Below are 19,189 nucleotides of genomic sequence, written 5' to 3' on the forward strand. Positions count from 1 at the left end.
AATTTATGGGCATAGAGTGAAAAATGGACAAAAACTAGCAATTTATCACTATTAAAATTAGCTACATATATAAAAATTTCTATTCTAAAATTTTCATTTTATCATATATTGTATCTCAAAATCAGTTTACCAATATTCTTAAGTTTTACCTTAATCTTAATCAATTTTTTATATTTAAAAAAAAAAACAAATATTACGAATATCAAACTAGGATAGATTTTTGTTTGAAGAATCTCTTAAAAAATTTGTGCATTATTAATGTGTGAGTTTGATGAGTATAATATATAACAAGATAAAAATTATGAACTAAAAGATGAAGTAGGTGTAGTTTTTTTTCTTTTTTTTTTATAAATATTTCATGTTCAGTAAAAAGTATCGTTGTTTTGGGTTCAACTAACCTAACCAAGAAAATTAGTCATTCTCGAGATCAGATCTACCTCAATCAATTGACACGAACGAAGGAATAGGAGTAAGTATGATAGGCCAAAAAACCGAACTGATTGACCAAACCGAAGTTAGTCGATGTCGGTTGATCGGAGAACGAGAGCGTTCGATCAGTGTCGAATTGAAAAAGTACCAAATTGAGAAATTTCAAAAAAATATTTTAAAGAGTTAAACCTACTGATCGACCGACATTTACTCATCAATGGTCGATGTTTGATCATTGATTAAATCGACTATAGTCGATTTGATGACAGTTTGGTCAAAAAATTAACTATGATCAATGGACAATAATCATCCTTACCCAATCCTTTCAACAATGAGCATGTAACTATAATAATAAGCTACCACATTGCATTTCCAACAATGATGAATGTTAAGCTGAATTTGAAGAGTCGTCTTCATAGACATGATCTCATTTATCATCATCTCATCGGAGTTAGTACCTTTCATCAGTACCTTCATCTCTCCTGTTAGTTGTTGCATGACTATCACGTTGTCTAAATCTACCACCAATGACACATAACACCATTGTTGAATAAGAAGATTTGGGTCAATCACAAATAATTGAATGTGGGTGTAATTAAAAGTTTTTGTGTCCCAAATTGAAATTGAAAGCATAAATTGGTAAATTATGATGATGTCACATACTTTCATTATAACTATTGGATCAAGTTAGGTATTTTGGTCCAATTAAATATGAATTACTTAAGCTAAAGTTTAACTGAGCAAAAAAAGAAAAAAAAACTTAATTTAGCTCAAATGCTAAATATAATTCAAATTCATGTGGTTGAGTCCATGGTTATGATCCAAATCCATGTGGTTGAGTCGACTCAAACTCGTGAAGTTATCAGATAACTCTATAAATAGAGGAGTTTCTCTTAATTTGTAGGAGGCATAGAGTTTTTACTCTTCTCTAGAGAGAATTCTCTCCAAAGCCAGAGAGAATCATATGATCAAATATTAGAGATGGCATCAAATTAACACAAATTCAACTCAACGAATTAAATTTTTTTCAAAAATCTGATCGAAACAATCATCACACCATCACCATCACGTTCACCTTGATCACCTTTTATAATCAATTCACAATTGCACAAACCTCAACAAATAACACATCAAAACAACTTGGCACATTCCCTATTAAACAACCAAATAATCTAGAACCTTTGTTAAAAATCAAACCGTGTCCACACAACTCATAACCAAATCAACCAACCATTCACAAAAGTTCTTATTTAACTCCACATGTCACCAAATATTATTATTATTATTATTTTGTAAAAAGCAGTAATTTAAAAGAAAATATATAAAAGTAAGAAGAAATTAAAAGCTTAAAATGAAAATACATACAATTGCCAAATGTAATTGATTACTCCAATAAAGAGGAAAAGAAAAAAGAAAAAGGAGTATTGCTTACAAAACAAACTAAAAGAAAAAGGAAATATATGAGATAGGAAAGAGTTTGATTTAAAACAAAAGCACAAGGAAGACCCTTCCATTCAAAAAAATTCACATTATTTAACTTTGATTTTTTTTTTTTTTTTTGTTTTAACTAAATATATTTTATAAAGTTGTATTATTGTATCATTATTATTATTAATTGAGTTTATGAATCCACCTAGCTACTAAACCCCACATGGGACTGACCTCATGCAATCATCATATCTAAATAGAAAAAGTATACAGAAAAGAAAAAGAAAAAGAAAAAGAAAAAGAAGAAAAAGAAAAGAAATTAATGTTTTTGAATACAAGACTTTAGTTTAGAAAGAAAGAGAAGGCTTTAGCATAATGAAAGCTAATTCCTTTAATCACGTGCCATCTCAGGATCTCAACTCTCACTCTCTTCCTCACACTTTCCTTCATACTTTTAAAAGTAAAACAAATAAATAAGATTGCCTAACTCTCCTTACTCTCCACTCCCATCTCATTTTCCATCCCCCAAATTCTCACTTTTATGCAACAATGGGTCTCCCACAATTGCTTTTCACCTACAATTATTTATCCTTTACTCTCTTTACTAAAAACCTAATTACATTTTCCAAAATTGCAGCCCCTACCGTTGAATAAACATCCCTGCACATTTGTCTATAAAACTCATTTGGAACTATGGTTATTTCCATAGGAAGTCTACTTGTTTAGAGGTCCAATTGATATCATTAAAAGTTTGAGAGTGCAATTGCAACTACCACCATACTTTAGGGGTAGTTTTTGCAATTTGCCTTATATAATTTTTTAAATTAAATTAAATTAAATAAAAAAGCAAACAAGGTAGGCAACATGGAATGTGGATCGAGAACGTCATTGTTCTTGTATTGGCTCGTAGTCAATGATAATTGTGTCTAAGGCAACCTAGAAGAGGAACTTGTGTTCTTCTAATACTGAGTCAAATATATTCTAATATCTAAATTAGTACAAAAAGCTTGTGTCGTACCAACAATATCAGTGTTTGTGTAGTTTTTGAGGTAGCAAACTTTTAATCATTGATCAGATAAGCTCGAATATTTTTTCTTTAGTGATAGGGCTCAATCTAAACTTGGCCTTAATGACCTAGCACTTGAGGTTTTAACTTTTCGTTTAGAAATGTGCGAGCCCCAGTGCATAGTTCAAGGGTATCTTAGCCTTGGGCTTGCTTGTAGATATGGATCTTGCTTTGGAGCAACTATCAACCTAGAATATTGATTTTTTGTGTGATTTTTACTATCTTCTTTTCTTCTCTGGATGATTAACTTTTATGGTTGTTTTATTTTATATAGTGACTTCAAATTGTGAAGTTCAATCGATAACTTTTTTTTCTTTCTTTTACGATCAAGGAAAAGCGTAGCTCACTAAGTTAAGCTATATTTTTTATTATTTAAAAAAGTAATTTGAAGAGAAATTATTGTATCAAATTTGACATAGCTATTGGATGCTTTTCCAATACCAAAATGGTTTAAGGAGGAACAAGTTTCTAATTTTTCTTTTTTGTTTTTCTTTTTTCATACCCATTACAAAGAGGGAAAAATAAAGCTTTGCTCTCTAAAGTAAAAAAGAAAAGACGAAAAAGAAAAGAAGGAAAGAGAGAGAGAAAAGTAAAAAAAAATGGATGATGGGGATGATGATGAAGGTCACATGAGACCATGCAATGTGTATTTTTATGTAGCGGCGGCCTATGATAGTGCAAGTGCATCCCCAATGTGTTCTATTACCCTCTTCATTTCATCATCATTCTTTTTTATTTTATTTTTTATTTTCCTTTTCTTAATTAAATTACAATTTTTTTCTCAAATCTTTTTAGATTTTGTTTTCAAATATCCTAAATAAACTAAGATATTTGTAAATATACCAAAATTAACTTTATTGTCACGTTACTCATAAACATGAATAGACTCCTATTGTCATCGCTAATAAACATTGATAAATAATAATTTTTTTAAAACATTGATTACCCGTATTTTTAAGTTTGTGTCTAAAATTTTCTTCATTTGAATTTGATTTTGTGTCTCTATTTATAAAAATATCGAAATAATTTATGATTTGTTTTAAATAGTCGATCTATTTAATAAAAAATGAATTCGATAAGGGGTAAGGGAGAGTACTCGCCCTTTTCCCTTCAAAATGCCAAAAAAATCAGTTTCATTTCTTACCTTTTAGTATCCTTCTGAAAATCCTTCTCCTCTTATTACTCTCGGTATCCCTTCGAAAATCAATGGTGACTAACAATGAATATAAAGATTTTAGAACATAGACTAATGATGAATTTGAAGAAATGGACTTTGATGGTCGCGAACATGAATTTTTCTTGAGTATAGTTACTAAGTTAGACATGCATGTAGTAGATAGTGTTTGGAAACACGATCCAATTATAGTCTCGATGGTTATTGACGATACAGAATTGTACAAGAGAATGATTTGTGAAGACAAAGAAATGTTACAACATATGGTCAAGTATTTTGCTATTAAGAATCATGCATCATTTGAAGTAGTAAAGTCAACACCAACAAAGTGGATAGTTCAATGTAAGAAGTCAAAAGGAAGTTGCAGATGAATATTTCATGCAATAAAGAAAAACTTTCATGGTTTATTCGAGATCACAAAGTTAGAAAACCAACACACATGTTTTTACTCCGAACTTAGTCAAAGTCATGTGCAGTTGGATTCTTCGATGATTGAACAAGAGTTTTGTGAATTCTGCAAAGAAAAACTATCGTTATTATTACTTTATTTATTTAATTTTTACTTCTTTTCTTTTCCAACAAATCTATTTCTCTTCCCCACAAAGCTAAAGTATATTAACACCCATAATTTAAAATCTTTAATAAATAAGACAATTTGATTAAGAAAAATATACTTTAAAAAATTTTGGGGTGTTATAGGTAACTTGGCGCCGGGAGGTTGTTACCCTTAAAAGAGAGGTAATGTGATCCTTAAAAGTGATGAAATCTAGATAGATATCACATAATTAATCTTAATCATTTGCATCCCGAGAGGCAAGTAAGCGTGGCGTTTAGGCATCGAGAGGTGTTAACCTTAATTAGAAGATGACTTTGATTCCTATTGCATCAAGAACAATGGCATGACTTAATCGCCTAGAATGCACAAACTTTTCTTCACACTTTCTTAATACAAGTTAGCTCACTTTCCACACTTCCCCTCTCCTTACCACTTTTTACTAAATTTCTAGTGTAGATAGTAGTTTTAATATACACATACACACATTTACTTTATATTGTATAGAATTGTATACCGTCTAGATGAGAAGTGGACTTTATAACTAAAGTTTGATAGAAAATTCTCTGTGTTCGACCCTAACTTACCCAGGGAATCTATCGTTTCGCTTACACTTAGGTAAGCAATAGAAAAACTTATACTACATGTTTACCATTTAAAAATCAGCTGTAACTCAAAGATAGGAAATTAACACATTTTATGGTATATTCCTATCTTAATTGCCTACTAAGTCACACGTTTAGAGCTTAATATAACATATCTACGAACAACATTGCATGCAATACAATCGAATCAAGCATGTAGCAAATAAGAGACTTTAAAATAATGTTTACAGTAGCTAATTGATGATTTTTAAATAGCATCTACCATAGCAAGAGTTGATTATTATCATTTTATATAGTTTTTAATCGAAAAGATCGGTGAGAATTTAAAGAATTCAATACACGTATATATACATGAAAATAAATGCATGAATGGCTTTCAAATAAAGATTCTAAACAAATGCTTAAATAAGTTTCACAGGATATTTCTGGAGAAGAATCTAAACAACATATTGTAAATTGTTCAATTTTTACAAAAATGATTCAAAAGAAAGAAAGAAAGAAAGAAAAAGTATTCCAAGGTAATGAGTGTAAGAGGGTTTGAATGTGTAATGCTAAAGTTAAAAAAGAGAGAAAATTGGAAGTGGAAACAAAAAGTTTTGCACAAAAAAGAATAATCATAATAAAAGAGAAAGAAAAGAAAAGAAAAGAAAAGAAAAGAGAAAGAAAGAAAAGAAAAAGAAAAGGGGAAAGGGGAAAAAAAGGGAGGGATCTTTTGGTACAAAAGAATTGGACAGAGGGGTTTGTAAATAAAAGGACACATTGTCCTTTTGGAAGTGAGGCACTTTTTTACAAACTCCCACTAAAGCCCCTCTCTACCTTACACTACACACTCACACTGCCCTCTCTATGTAACCTACCATTTTGTACCCTTTTTCTTACCTTACCTTTCCTTTCTAGTAGGCTACCCCTCAATTTCCCATTTTCACCTCCAAACATCCCCTTTGTTTTTCTTTTTCCTTTTTTATTTTTTAGTACAACAATAATGTCACCCGTTTAACTATTGTTTTTGCTTTTAAACTTTAGATTTTGGATAATGGTCTTTCTATTTTATAATTATTTCAAATTTTGTTCTTTTTAGTATTTGAACTTTCAAAAACCATTTTGATGTTTCAAAAAATGAAATAGAAATAGGAATAGGAATAGGAATAGGAATAGGAATAGGAATGGGAATGAATGACTAAAATGGTCACTTTTTTATAGACCAAAACTAACCAAAGTTAAACATATAAAAAGAAAAATCAACGTAGAGATTAAAATAACTTCAAGTATTTAAACCTTTTTTTTTATGTCCTTTTATTGTTATCCATACCATCAAAACAAAATTCAATAAATTTTAAAATCTTGAAATCTAAAATGAAACACACAATATACCAAATATAAACTAAAACAAAATTTTAAATACAAAATATGTGTATTTTCTTCCGCTCTTTCATCTCAATTGATTATTTGATACACTTACGAAAGTAAATTAGAAGTTTAAGATTCAAATTTGAAGAAGGTGGCTATTTTATGTTTAAACTTGTAGAATGGTTTGATTAGAGATGTAAAATATAAATTTTGGTGTGAAGTAAAAGGTAAATTGTGAAAAATGAAAATGAAGGGATTAAATGGGAAAGTGAAGGAACAAATTTGGAAGGTTGATGTAAAATTAAATAATTTAATTGAATGACACGAGAAGAGTTATTTTGCTTTCCCAAAAAAAGAGTGTACAAAAAGGATGTACGTTTTTGGACGATATTGACCACTAACTCATTCACGAGTTGGTTATTTTATCCTAAACTTTTTTTCTCTTTATTATTATAATACTAAGTCTCATTTCCTTTCTCTGTATACTTTTTTAATTTCAAACATCCAAACACCATTTCATGTATGAAGTGACAAAGTAAAGTATTAAAATTTATCAATGTAATTTTGTAAATTGGAATTGAAAACTTGTCATATTTATAAATATTTTGATTGTTTTTTTACTATTTTTAAAAAGAAAGGATAAAAGGAAAAGAAATATTAGAAAAAGTTTATTAAGAAAGTGAGGGGTAGAGGGAGGTGGGGGCCCAGTCTCAGCTATTGAGTGAGCCAATCATGCTTTCTCTCTCATCCACCAACTTTTTCAGAGCTAGTTCTAGAGAGAGAGGGAGGGAGAATATTTGTAAAATAATATATGTATATATATTTTTTAACTATAATTTAGATATAAGAAATTTGGAATAGAGACAAGGGGAAAGCTGAGTTTTGAGAGGATGAATTTGGAATTATGCAAAAATATAATAATTTAGCAAGAGAATTTTTTTAAATAAGAATCTTTTTTCTTTCTTTTTCTTTTTCTTTTTCTTTCTTTTTTTTTTTTTTCTGTTCAGGAGTGTTCAATAATGAAGGGTTGTTTGTTTTGTTGACGCAATTGGGAGCCACACTCCCATTTTGACATTGACATTTTTTATATCCCATAACTGCCCCCCCCCCTTTCTTCTACCTCTATTCTTCTTCCCCAATCATCACCTTTCTTTTAAACACACCTCATTTTATTCTATAACTTATTAACTTATCACTAACTTTAAATGCAATAATGATGATTATGACAAAAAAAAAAACCCCCAAGATTTCACGTGATGTGAGAAATATGGACACTGCACATGTTCAACCATGAATTTATTGATTAGGAAACACATGACCTATAAAAGACAAAGATTGGACACTGATTTCGTAGTTGTTATTTTGTGTTTGATGTCTAAGTTAATGTAGTACCAGTTTTTAAGTGTGTATATAGGCTTTGATGATCTAGGTTTTCTTTTGGATCTTCTCTAAATTTAGGTTGTTAGGTTTTTAGTTTCTCTTCCAAATTTAGTATTGAGTATTGAGTATGTCATGTGTGTGCATAATTTCATACGCTTAAATTGAAAAGGTTGACCTCATCCTCTTTTTTGGTCAAGGAGAAGGTGATCATTTTTACAAACACTCCCATATCATATGTGGCTCATTTTGCCTCAAGGTTGTGTAGGCTTTAAATTTGGTGTTTTTGTCCTAAATTTGGTTTCCTTCCATTCAAGTTCTAAGTAACAAGGAATCTAGCTTTACTTGTATAACACAAGTTCACCTTTACTCGATAAAATATGGTTGGAATTTTAGCTGAAGTTTATTTTGAAAATTAAAAAGTATATATCAACTGCATTTTGTCAAATGATAAAATTATAGAATATTATATTTTTAAATATAATTATTTTTTAAAAAAACTATGATTCATAATTATTGATGAGTTTTCTTTCAACCAAATTAAAGTATATGAATTTTTTTAATAGATGAAGTATGATATTAAACATATTAAAATTCTAAAAAAAAAAAAGGATGAAATAGAATAAATAGAGCAAACTTGGTGAGAGGAAAAAGATTAAAAAATTAAAATTTTATGCATAGCCCTATCTTAATTTTACTTTAACAAAAACCCATTTTTTAGAACATAACTTCTACTTTTAATCTTTTATTTTTTTTGTACTTATATATACTTAAAAAAGAAACCAAAACAAGAAATTAAACAAAATTAAGGCGGCAGCATAAAATGTATATTCTTGGACACCAATTATATTTTAATTTATGATCTTATAGTATCTCTAATTATTTCAATCAAAAACATTTTCATGGAAAAGAACTAAAAGTTAATTATAAATTAAAAGAAAATAGACTAAAAAAAAAGGGTAAAATGGGAAGAGAACTATCTCCCATATTCTACCTTTTTCATACATAGTACACACATAAATTATTAATAATAATTTTAAAAAAGAGAACTAAATTTAAAATGACATTTTCAAACAACTTTCTACTTTGCTACTATTGGCCAAACTAACTTTAGATATTAAATTAGTATATAAGTTTTCTTACCAATTTAAACTTTCTATAGGTTTTCTTAACATTAAAAAATAATAAAAAGAGGAAAATTAATTTTCTTTCCTTACAACTTTTTGCAAGCAAAAGGAAAAGGAAAAGGACTTCACATATTTTTAAATCTATTTCACAAAGATAATAACTTCATTATTCTCTACTTTTAACACTATAAACACAACTTTTTCATAATTATACTTTTGAATTTTAACTTTAATTTTATAGTTAATTTTCAAATTTCCCTCTTCACTTTATACTTCCCTTTGCAGCCTGGACCAACTGGCAAAACAAAATATTAAAAAAATAAAGTAAAATAAGAAGTGTTTATAAAATATTGACAAACACATAAAATGGCGTAGTGAAAGACAAACAGAAATAGGTTAAGAATTAAAAAAAATATATAAGGAAGAATCAATTCTTCTCACCAATATTAACTAACAAAATAACAACAAAAGAACAAACCCCTTTCCATTGATTCCCTACAAAATTAAACAATTTTACCAATTAGCCATTGGATTTTGTTTCATTTTCTCTCTTACTTTCTCACTAACCAAACAAAAACCATTTTCATTTCCCTAACTACTAAAGACTATTCCCCACTTTTTACACATTTTTTTTTTCTTTTTCACTTCATTCCTACATTATGAAACAAGCATTTGGATTCTCATCGCTAAACAATTGCGGTGCGTGTAAATTCTCTCCCACAATCCCACTCGGTCCATACCCGTACCCGGTATTCATCCCGTACCCGTACCCGTACCCGTATCCGTACCCTATTCCTCCCATTCCCATGTACTCCATTTTGTTCCCCTCCATCTTCCCTCCACCACCACCACCCTCTTCCCCGTCACCGCCACCACCATTACCGCCTTTCTTCTTCTTCTTCCCTCCACCATTGCCATTCCCATCCCCATCTCCAGTGGTGGAGTCTTTCTTCTCATCACCACCGCCGCCGCCCTCCTTTTTGTTATTGTCTTTCTCTTTCTCTTTCTCCTTCTTCGCTGGAACAATTTCAACTGTTCGTTTTAGTCTCTCACTTAAGCTACCAATCAAGGCTTTAACGTCCATTGTCCCCTTCACCATCACCGAATCCTTCTGTTTGTCCACTGACATCTCCTGAACGCCTGTTTGAAATCAAAATCAAATCAAAATTAGAATTGAATTATTAGTTTAGTGATGAATAATTGTGTGTATGTATATCTCTTACCTTTGAACTTCGTTGTTACTCTTTGAATCTTTTCTATACATCCTTGGCAGTGTAATGGCACTTTCAGCACCGCCGTCGTCACAGGCGGCTGAAAAACAGAGAAGAATCACAAAATAAAAAAGACAGAAAATCACAGAGGGGACCAATTTTCATTAGGAGTTTGTTATTTTTTGAATTACCTCTTTGGGTTTCTTCTTATTCTCATCTGTTTTCTTGTCGGATTTGTTGTTATTGGAAGAGGTTTGGTCATCGTCGATCTTATCCTTGGGCTTTGAGTCCTTTTCTTTCTTGGGTTGTGGCGAAATCAAATCCACTTTCTTCTTCGTTTTGTTTGAAAGTTTCTCACGGAGTTTCGTTGCGTCTATTTTTTTCCCCATTACCGTCAGTTTGTTACCATCAATCTCAGCTTTCACAGACTGCACACCTGAAGAACAAACAAAAACAAAAACAGAGCCACATTATGGTGTCAGATTCTAGCATTGCCCATAACGGAAAAAATACCACAACGAAAATACAAAAATAGTTATGCACATCAAATTAGGGTTTGTATTTCCCTCTTTCCACAGTCCAAAAAACAGAGCATTACCGAATGACGGAAATGGGAAAAATAAAAGAAAATGAAAGAGTATGAAATGTATGTTTATATCTAAAACTGATTGAAAAAAGACAAACCAACCATAACCGAAAGTGAATAAACCCATTTCATTCGAGTCAAAATCAGAGCGATAACAGAAGAACATAGAAATCCGCCACGGTTATCATCCTCATACCTTCAAATCCTTTAACACATTTGGTGATTTTGTTCGCACATCCTTCACAATGCATGTCGATCTTAAGAACAATAGTGAACGGAATCTCTTCCTTCTTCTTCCCTTCTCCTCCTCCTCCATCTCCATTCTTCTCATTATCGTTCTTCTTCTTCTTCTGTACTGCAGCCTGAAAAAACAGACAAAACCCAGAAGAAATTAACACAAACAGAACAAAACGGTAAAGGATTAACAAGAGGAAGGGGAAGGAAGAAGAGAATAACCTCTCCCATTGAAACCCAGGTAGTTTTTTGTTACGAATTTGAAAATAAATTAGAAATTAGAGATGGTAAACCGTCTAGAGAGGGAGAATATTTATAGCGAGAGAATAGAGTGAGAGAGAGAAATTTCAGAGGAAGCGGTTTCGTTGGTGATGATGATGATGATGAAGACGTTGCCTTTGCACGTGCCATTCTCGTGCCATCACATGAATGGATTTGGATGATGTATGTTATGTTATGTATGTATAAATGAATGATATAGTTTAAAGTTGTAAAAAGTTGTAAATAGGTTATTTTCTTGTAAAAAAAAAAAAGTAGCAATGACTTATTTACGTTTAAAAGCTTTCCTTTTAATAATTTGTATGGGTTATAAAAAAAAAAAAAGTAGTTAGATGCATATCGAGTTATACATGTTTTAATACACTCCACTCAACATAGTTCAGTAGTAGTTTGCAATTTGACGAACTTAAAGTATTCATTTTCTAGTTAAAAATAATTTTTGTTTGGAATGATTTAGTATCAATGTTAAACTTGTAACAAATAATTTAGTCTTGGTAATTTATAATTTCTAATAATTAAGTTTTTATTGTAAAAAATATTAGTATGATTTATTGAAGTTTATTACCTGTGTAGTTGATAAGATGGTTGAGAATTAAATTTGTTTAAAAAGGTTGAAAACTAAGTTGTTAAATTATAAAATCTGATTCTTAATTTTGATTATTTTTCCACCCAGATTAAATTGTTATAGTTTTTTTATATTAAACTATAAGTTTGGTCATTAAATTTTTAAATTTGTATTTTATCTAGTTATTCAACTTATAATTACTTTGTTTCTTTCAGAAATAACTTATATAAGATTGAATTTCATGTGTACAAAATTTTAAACCAATCATGTCTAATAATTTTTTAAAGAAAAGGTTAGAATACATGAATCCAAAGTTTTAAAATTTATTAGAGATATATTTTAATGTATATGTGATAAATAAGGTTGTAAATTCAATGTTTTTGATTTCTAAAAAAGATTTGTTAATAAAAAAATAATTTTTGGTTAAATTATTGTTTTAACTAATATTTATTTAACTTGTCACTTCGATGTAATTTGAAGTGTGAAGCCAATTTATTCATTACCACAATCCAATCTACTCATTAGCACAATCCAAAGCAATATCACCTTTTTCAAAGTGGCATATTCTATTTCTAACCTAAACATATAGCCCAAATATGACAATAAAATACTAGTTTTATGATATATCTCAACTTTTTTGTGAAACATTGTTTTTAATAGGAATGAGTATGATTAGTCAAAAATCGAGTCAATCCAACCTATCTAAAGGCCATGACATAATGATGCCTTGAATTGTAAAAATTACATCTACATTTTCTGAAAATTATCATAAATAATAAAATTATTATAAATATTTATAAATATAACAAAAAAAATTATCAATAAATTTTTAAACTATTTTTAAGGTTTTAAAACTTACCTTAAAAATAAAATAGTCATGAAAAATAAGTAAATAATTAATGTTTCATTTAGTTATATCTCGAAGGTTAATTAATTTTAGGTAACAATAAGATGAAAGATTCGGTTATGATCATCGAAGAGCCAAGAAGAGTGGAAATGATAAAGACATTTTGACCCGTTTAGTTTTAGTATTATAGTGGCCTCTGTTTTGTTTTAGATGTCACCATTTCTCCACATTTTTATAATAATCAGAGAAAGTATAAAAGAAATTATGTAAATATGTTAATAAATAATTTTCTCCTCTTTTTGCTAGATATAAAATGCTAAAAGTGGATCTTTTTTCTTCAAATATATTGTGGGGTTGTCCTTAAGAAGAATAATAATTTATGAAAGTTTTATCATATTAAATTAAAGTAATAATATTGTGATTGAACTCATGAATATATTTGTTTCAAAAAGGGTAAAAAAAAAAAAGAAAAAAGAACTTATGAATAAGTTGATTTGAGTCAAGTCATGAAAGAGTAAATACATTTTGACCAATTTAATTGAAATGTTTGTGCCATTTATGTTTTTTTTAAATACATTTTAATGACTTTGTTTTGGTAATTTTTATGTGGGCATTTATGGAAAAAAAAAAGAATAATAAACAATAATAATTTATTATATATATCGAATGTTGGTTATGATTATTAAAGAGCAGAAGAAGTCTTGAAAAGAGTAATTAGATTTTGACCAATTTAATTTAAACGTTACTAGTACTACCCATTATGTTCTTATTTTAATGACTTTATTGTGGCCATTTATATAAAATTAAGAAAATGGAAAAATATTGAAATTATTTATGGGGTTTTCTTTATAATTTTTTTTTAAAGAAAGTTTATTGGGAAATTCTTATAAAGTGGAAAAGTGTGTGTCAGATAAAGGGCAAAATAAATTATGTAAAGATGTCATGAAAAACAAAACTTGTTAATAATAATAATTACTGTTATTGTTATTGTTTAATTTTTCTCTTTGCTAAATATAAGAAATGCTAAAAGTGAATCTTTGTTCTTCAAAAAAATGTTGTGGGTCCTTCATGTTTTTATGAAAATTTTATTTGATAAGAACTACGATCTCATAATTGGTTGTTTTCCAAATTTTATTGTGAAATTTTTCCTCCAATTTTGAGTAATTTATGAATCTGTATTGATTTGATTTCAAGGTAAGGGGATGTGATGTTTGATATGTTGTGCGATAAAAATTTGGACAATTCAGATGGCTGTGAATCTTAGAATTTTATGTTGATCAAAATAACCTATCAAGAAAATGAAGAGTGATTGATCTTTAAAAACTAAATTAGAAGATGGCCGATGATACTATTTTAACCATATTGGTGAGGTTTTTCTTTGATTTTGTAAACGTTACTCGAAGCATATATAAGTTATGTCAATATCATTTATTCAAGTTCATTTTGATTCTTTTAAAAGGTTTCATCTAAAGAGGTTGGACGCTCAATCCTCTCTAGTTGTTATTCTAAGAAAAAGTGTTTGATAGACCTCTTGATATACTTATCGATTTTTGCAACCTAATAGATTCCTAAAGTTTCAATTATATTATATGTCTTGCACATTAAAAAATATATATAATGCTAAAAATTGAATGATTTTAAATATAGTAAAATGAGCTAACTTATTTACAAAGACAACAACGTTTTATTTTCTATTGGTAATAAACTGCTATAGACTTGCATAGACATCTATTAATGTCACATCAATAAGGTTAGTCTCTCATGCTTCAAGATTCAAACAATGTAAAACAAATTTGTCTTCATCATCAAAGTGTGTATAAGAAAACATGCATCATCTTCATGATTTATCAACAACGGTTAATTCTCATACAATAACTTAATTACTATATTTTATAAAAGAATGTGAAGTTTTTCTTTATCAATTTTAACTCTTCTCTAAAATTGAAAATTATACATGTATATTATTTCAAAACTAAAATCAACATGTCACCAATGAGATCAATGAAACATGAAAAACACGTTGAATATATATCTTCACTAGTTGAGGGACATAAACCAAGTGGCTTCACTCTTTTTTTAAGCACTCCATTCCTATCTTCAGAGGTTCCTTATTTAAATATTTGTAGAAAAAATATCAAACTATATATAAAAAAAAAATATTCTAAGAATTCTAAATATATTACACTTAAAAAATCATCAAATCACCTATTTATAATAACAAGTGTGGCGAGTCTTAGTTTTTCTATCAAAATATATTATTGGAAAAGAATTTTTTTTATAAATACAAGTGTCATATTACAAAATGTCAATCTAACCTAAGATCCCTAGCTATCGAACCATTGTTCTTGATTACAATGTTTCTCGATCCCACGTAAGAAAGAGTAAAATAAACTTGATCCCTAACATATTTTGACATCATTATATATTCTTTAAGAAAACAAACTAGATCTTCCTAGTTGTGTCTTTACCTTTTATCTTTCCAATAAAAACTCTCAAAGCCAAAGTTGCCATTAAACTAGAACTAGGGCCATCTACCCTACACATTAACTTTGAAAAGAGTTTCTTTTGGTATAAAAGATAATTTGTCTTTTATCTTTCGTTAACCTTCCAAGAATTTTGATGCTTATAGTTGAGTTATATTAAAAGTGTCGTAAAAAGAATTCATCCACCTAGACCCAATAAGTAATGTATAGAGTCTTGGACTCATCTTTTTTCTTTTAATGTTATCAAAGACTCACATGATCTAAAATAAAGTGGGATGTTATAAGGAAAACAAAAAACAAATCATTAGGAGAGAAAAGAAAATGGAAAATAGAAAATGACCCAAAGAAAATCTCATTCATTTTTATATTTAGTAGCACGTCTTCTTTAATCATCTTAGAAAAAGTTCTCTATTAAACATCAAAAAAAGTGTTTTCACCGTTATAAACAAGACTAGCACATAGAAGATCCACTCAAACGTAGGGTTTGAATAACCAATATCTAAATAGATTTTGAAAGCTAACTTATACGAAAATCAAATTCGAAGGTTAATTGAATTGCAAAATCTATAATCTATTTCTTTTGGATCAAGTTATACCAATAAAAATAGAGATAAAGTTAGTATTGTCAACTCTCCATCTTTGCCCTTTTGAAAAGTATAGTGGACCTCTTCTATATGATGCTTTTAGACACATATATAAGAGGGAGCTTCACAAAAGTGTGTACTTAAAGGTGTAGACACATGATGCTCCTCAATTGATGTCCTTTTATGATATATGCTTTATCAATATTTAACATTGAAAGCTATTATTAATTTTTCTTATGGAAAAAAACGTTATTGTTAATTATTCATGTAACTTGTTTTAAGTAATAAAATTGTTGAAAATATTTATAAATATAGCAAAATATTGCATTGTACAACTCTTGCATGAATGTGAATCAAACCTCCCATACCTCTAGGATGATGCATTGTGCCGATTATACGATGAGCTAATTAAACTCGTTTTAACAATACAAGTATGCTCATTAACAACTTAATAGATATGTGGTTTGAATTTTCAACTTTCATTGAATTAACAAAAACATATGTTAAAATATCATTTTGGTTTCTATACTTACACGAACTTTAACTAAACGAATTTATAATCACTTAATCCCTTGTGTAAAAACATAATAATGTTTTAGATGAAATTTCTTACAAGTATAAATTAATAAATTATCTAGGGAATCGTAACTCTTTCTACAGAACATCAATTTAAACACTGAACTTTGAGATTATATCAATTTAAACTTTAAAGTAATAATTGTATCAATTTAAACCCCGAACAAACTCTAAACTAATAGTTATGTCAGATTAGACCTTGAACTTTTATAAGTATATAAATTTAAACTTTGAAATTTCATAAATGTATCAATTTAAACCCCGCTATGTTTTATTTGGATACACACTTATGAAACTTAAAAGTTTAAACTGATATACTTACGAATGTTAAATGTTTTATTTGATACACTTATAAAAATTTAAAGTCTAATTTGATATAACTATTAGTTTAAAGTTAACTGATATATAACTCCAAAACTTGAATGTTTAAATTGATAGATAATTATTAGATGAAGGTTTAACCTGATGAGTACATTTTCCACATTTTTACTTCTTCTTTTTAATTTTAATATTGGACAAATTTAATCTCTCTAGTTATTTAGTTATTTCCACTTTAAGGTTTTTCAATTAAAAATATTTATTAAAAACGAAGAATAAATTTGCACAAAATTAAACTAACCCTATTTCTAATTATACAAAAAGTTCTATATCTTCAAATATAACAAACAATAAAGGGTTTTATTATTAACTACTTTTTGATAAAAGGCACTTCTTTTCTTTGTAAAGCATTTCTCAAATTCAACTTTTTTTGCTTTTTTATTAAAGCCAATATGAAATACAGAGGGAGTGGGGGATTGAGAAAAGGTAAGTGTAAGTTACACATTAGGATTACTAATTTTGAAAACAATGAAAAGGTATTTTTAGTCTATTGAAAACACTTTCAAAAGTTTTGTTAGTATTTATTAAGATAATAAAAAATTAAGAATATTTTTTCTAAGAAAAAGAAAAGTTGGTGATAAGATTGAATATATTATCTTATAAAACTTTTACCAACAATGATGGCAACATTGACATATCAACATGTAGTATACTAGCAACAAAAGATTATATGTGTATTTTAGACATATATTTAGCATACATTATACTTTGAAATTAATACCAATGTTTTAGTAAATATTGAACAAAACTTAGATTCTAATTGGGGTTCACCTAGTGACGTGTCCATGCTATATACTTTGAAGTCTAAAACCTTAGGTGTTGAGTGTGTTATGAAATATGACATTGGAAGAATGTGCATCTTTAGAAAATAATTGAAAAACAACATAAAAATAAAGGATTTTCGAAAGTACAAAACTGCTTTAAATTGAAAAAAAATTATTTTTCATATTTAAAAATTAAAACTATAACATTCAAAAAAGTTTACATAATAATAAGATCTAACTTTATCAAAATTCATAAACTTCATAACAAATAGAACCCTAGTGTCAATTTTATTTTGAGAGTTTATTTTTTTTTCTCTAAAATCATATTGTGTGTATATATATATATTTAATGGAAGGTCAAAGCTTGTTTATTTGGTGTTCAATTTGATAAAAATTAACAATATATGATATCAAAATTCTTGTGACAAGTACTATTATCTATTAAGTTATGTTCACTATGATACATATGAACTACACTATATGTATATAAACAAAATTTTGGCACAATTCCGTCTCAACAATCTCTAATAACGTTGTGTTATGTGACAAAATATATTTTTTTAAAAAAATATTTTTAGTGTGTGAATATAAAGGGGCATGGAATTAGAGATTTACGTCTATTTATTTCACTAACATTTGTGAAATATTATTGGTTGATGTTTTGATTAGAAAAGATTTTTATAAAAAAGGATTTTATTTGAATGCATTAGACAGGATATGGTTGTATTAGTTACAAATACATTACTTTTCTTACTATCCACTCTTGAAGATATATATTCTTTTTGTTAGATGGGTTGAAATTATTTTTTAATAATAATTATTCAGTGTTTCTTTAGAAATAATTTTAGAAGATTATCACTTTATAGGAAAATTATTTCAAATCAGAAAGTAGTTGAAAATATATATTTTTAAATATAATAAGATTTCATCTATTGGTTGATGTCAAAGTTTGATATCAATGGGAATTTGTAGTCTTCAAAATATAATCAATTTTTTACCAAAATAGAAAAACTCGCAAGTGTGTTGTTTGGCCATTGTTACTCGAATGATCAAGTCAGTTATTGTTTAGAGAGAGCTAAAGAGTAGAAGTTCCAATGTCTTTTCGCTTACCTCAAATTTTACGAGTCTTTTCAATTATAAAGAAAAATAGGTTTCGTCACGGTTTTTCGCATAAATTAATCCCTTACGCTTAATTAATTAAGCCGTTATTAACCGTTGTGATTTTTCGTTATGAATCGTTGGATCCATTTCACTGGTGACCCAAATCTGTGCAAAGGTGCAACACTTGTGCATTATGATTTGATGGTCGACTCTATGAGTCTCCATACTTAGCTAAATAAATACATGACTAGATGGTCGACCTCATGGGTTGGTCTCCATAATTAGACAAATATATATATATATGGCTAGATGGCAACCCTATAGGTCAGTCTCCATAATTAATAATTTTATGGTTAGATAGTCGACCTTATGAGTCGGGCTCCATAGTTGAGTAAAATAAGTATTTCTCTCACAACACTATCAATGATGAACGTTTATAGGCTTTATTAATGTCTATCAATGTCGTCACTAGTTC

At 28.5% G+C, this 19,189-nt stretch overlaps 1 protein-coding gene across 1 annotated transcript; it reads right to left on the minus strand.

Annotated features, from left to right (window-relative positions):
• Window positions 1-9,521: 9,521 nt before the first annotated feature.
• On the minus strand, window positions 9,522-11,512 carry LOC101219428 (heavy metal-associated isoprenylated plant protein 3). Its single transcript, XM_004147239.3, has 5 exons — window positions 11,360-11,512; window positions 11,100-11,265; window positions 10,509-10,753; window positions 10,330-10,417; window positions 9,522-10,246 (listed from the first exon to the last, which is right to left on the minus strand). The coding sequence occupies exons 1-5, from the start codon at window positions 11,366-11,368 to the stop codon at window positions 9,759-9,761; spliced, it is 996 nt and encodes a 331-aa protein (XP_004147287.1). The 5' UTR covers window positions 11,369-11,512; the 3' UTR covers window positions 9,522-9,758.
• Between the last annotated feature and the right edge of the window lie 7,677 nt (window positions 11,513-19,189).

This window comes from Cucumis sativus, chromosome 1, assembly GCF_000004075.3.
Source record: "Cucumis sativus cultivar 9930 chromosome 1, Cucumber_9930_V3, whole genome shotgun sequence".
Taxonomy (NCBI): domain Eukaryota; kingdom Viridiplantae; phylum Streptophyta; class Magnoliopsida; order Cucurbitales; family Cucurbitaceae; genus Cucumis; species Cucumis sativus.

Coding starts and splice junctions, on each gene's coding strand:
- LOC101219428 (XM_004147239.3), bottom strand. Junction 10,754..11,099: donor ATGTGTTAAAGGATTTGAAG/GTATGAGGATGA, acceptor TTTGTTCTTCAG/GTGTGCAGTCTGTGAAAGCT. Junction 10,247..10,329: donor AGTAACAACGAAGTTCAAAG/GTAAGAGATATA, acceptor GATTTCAAACAG/GCGTTCAGGAGATGTCAGTG.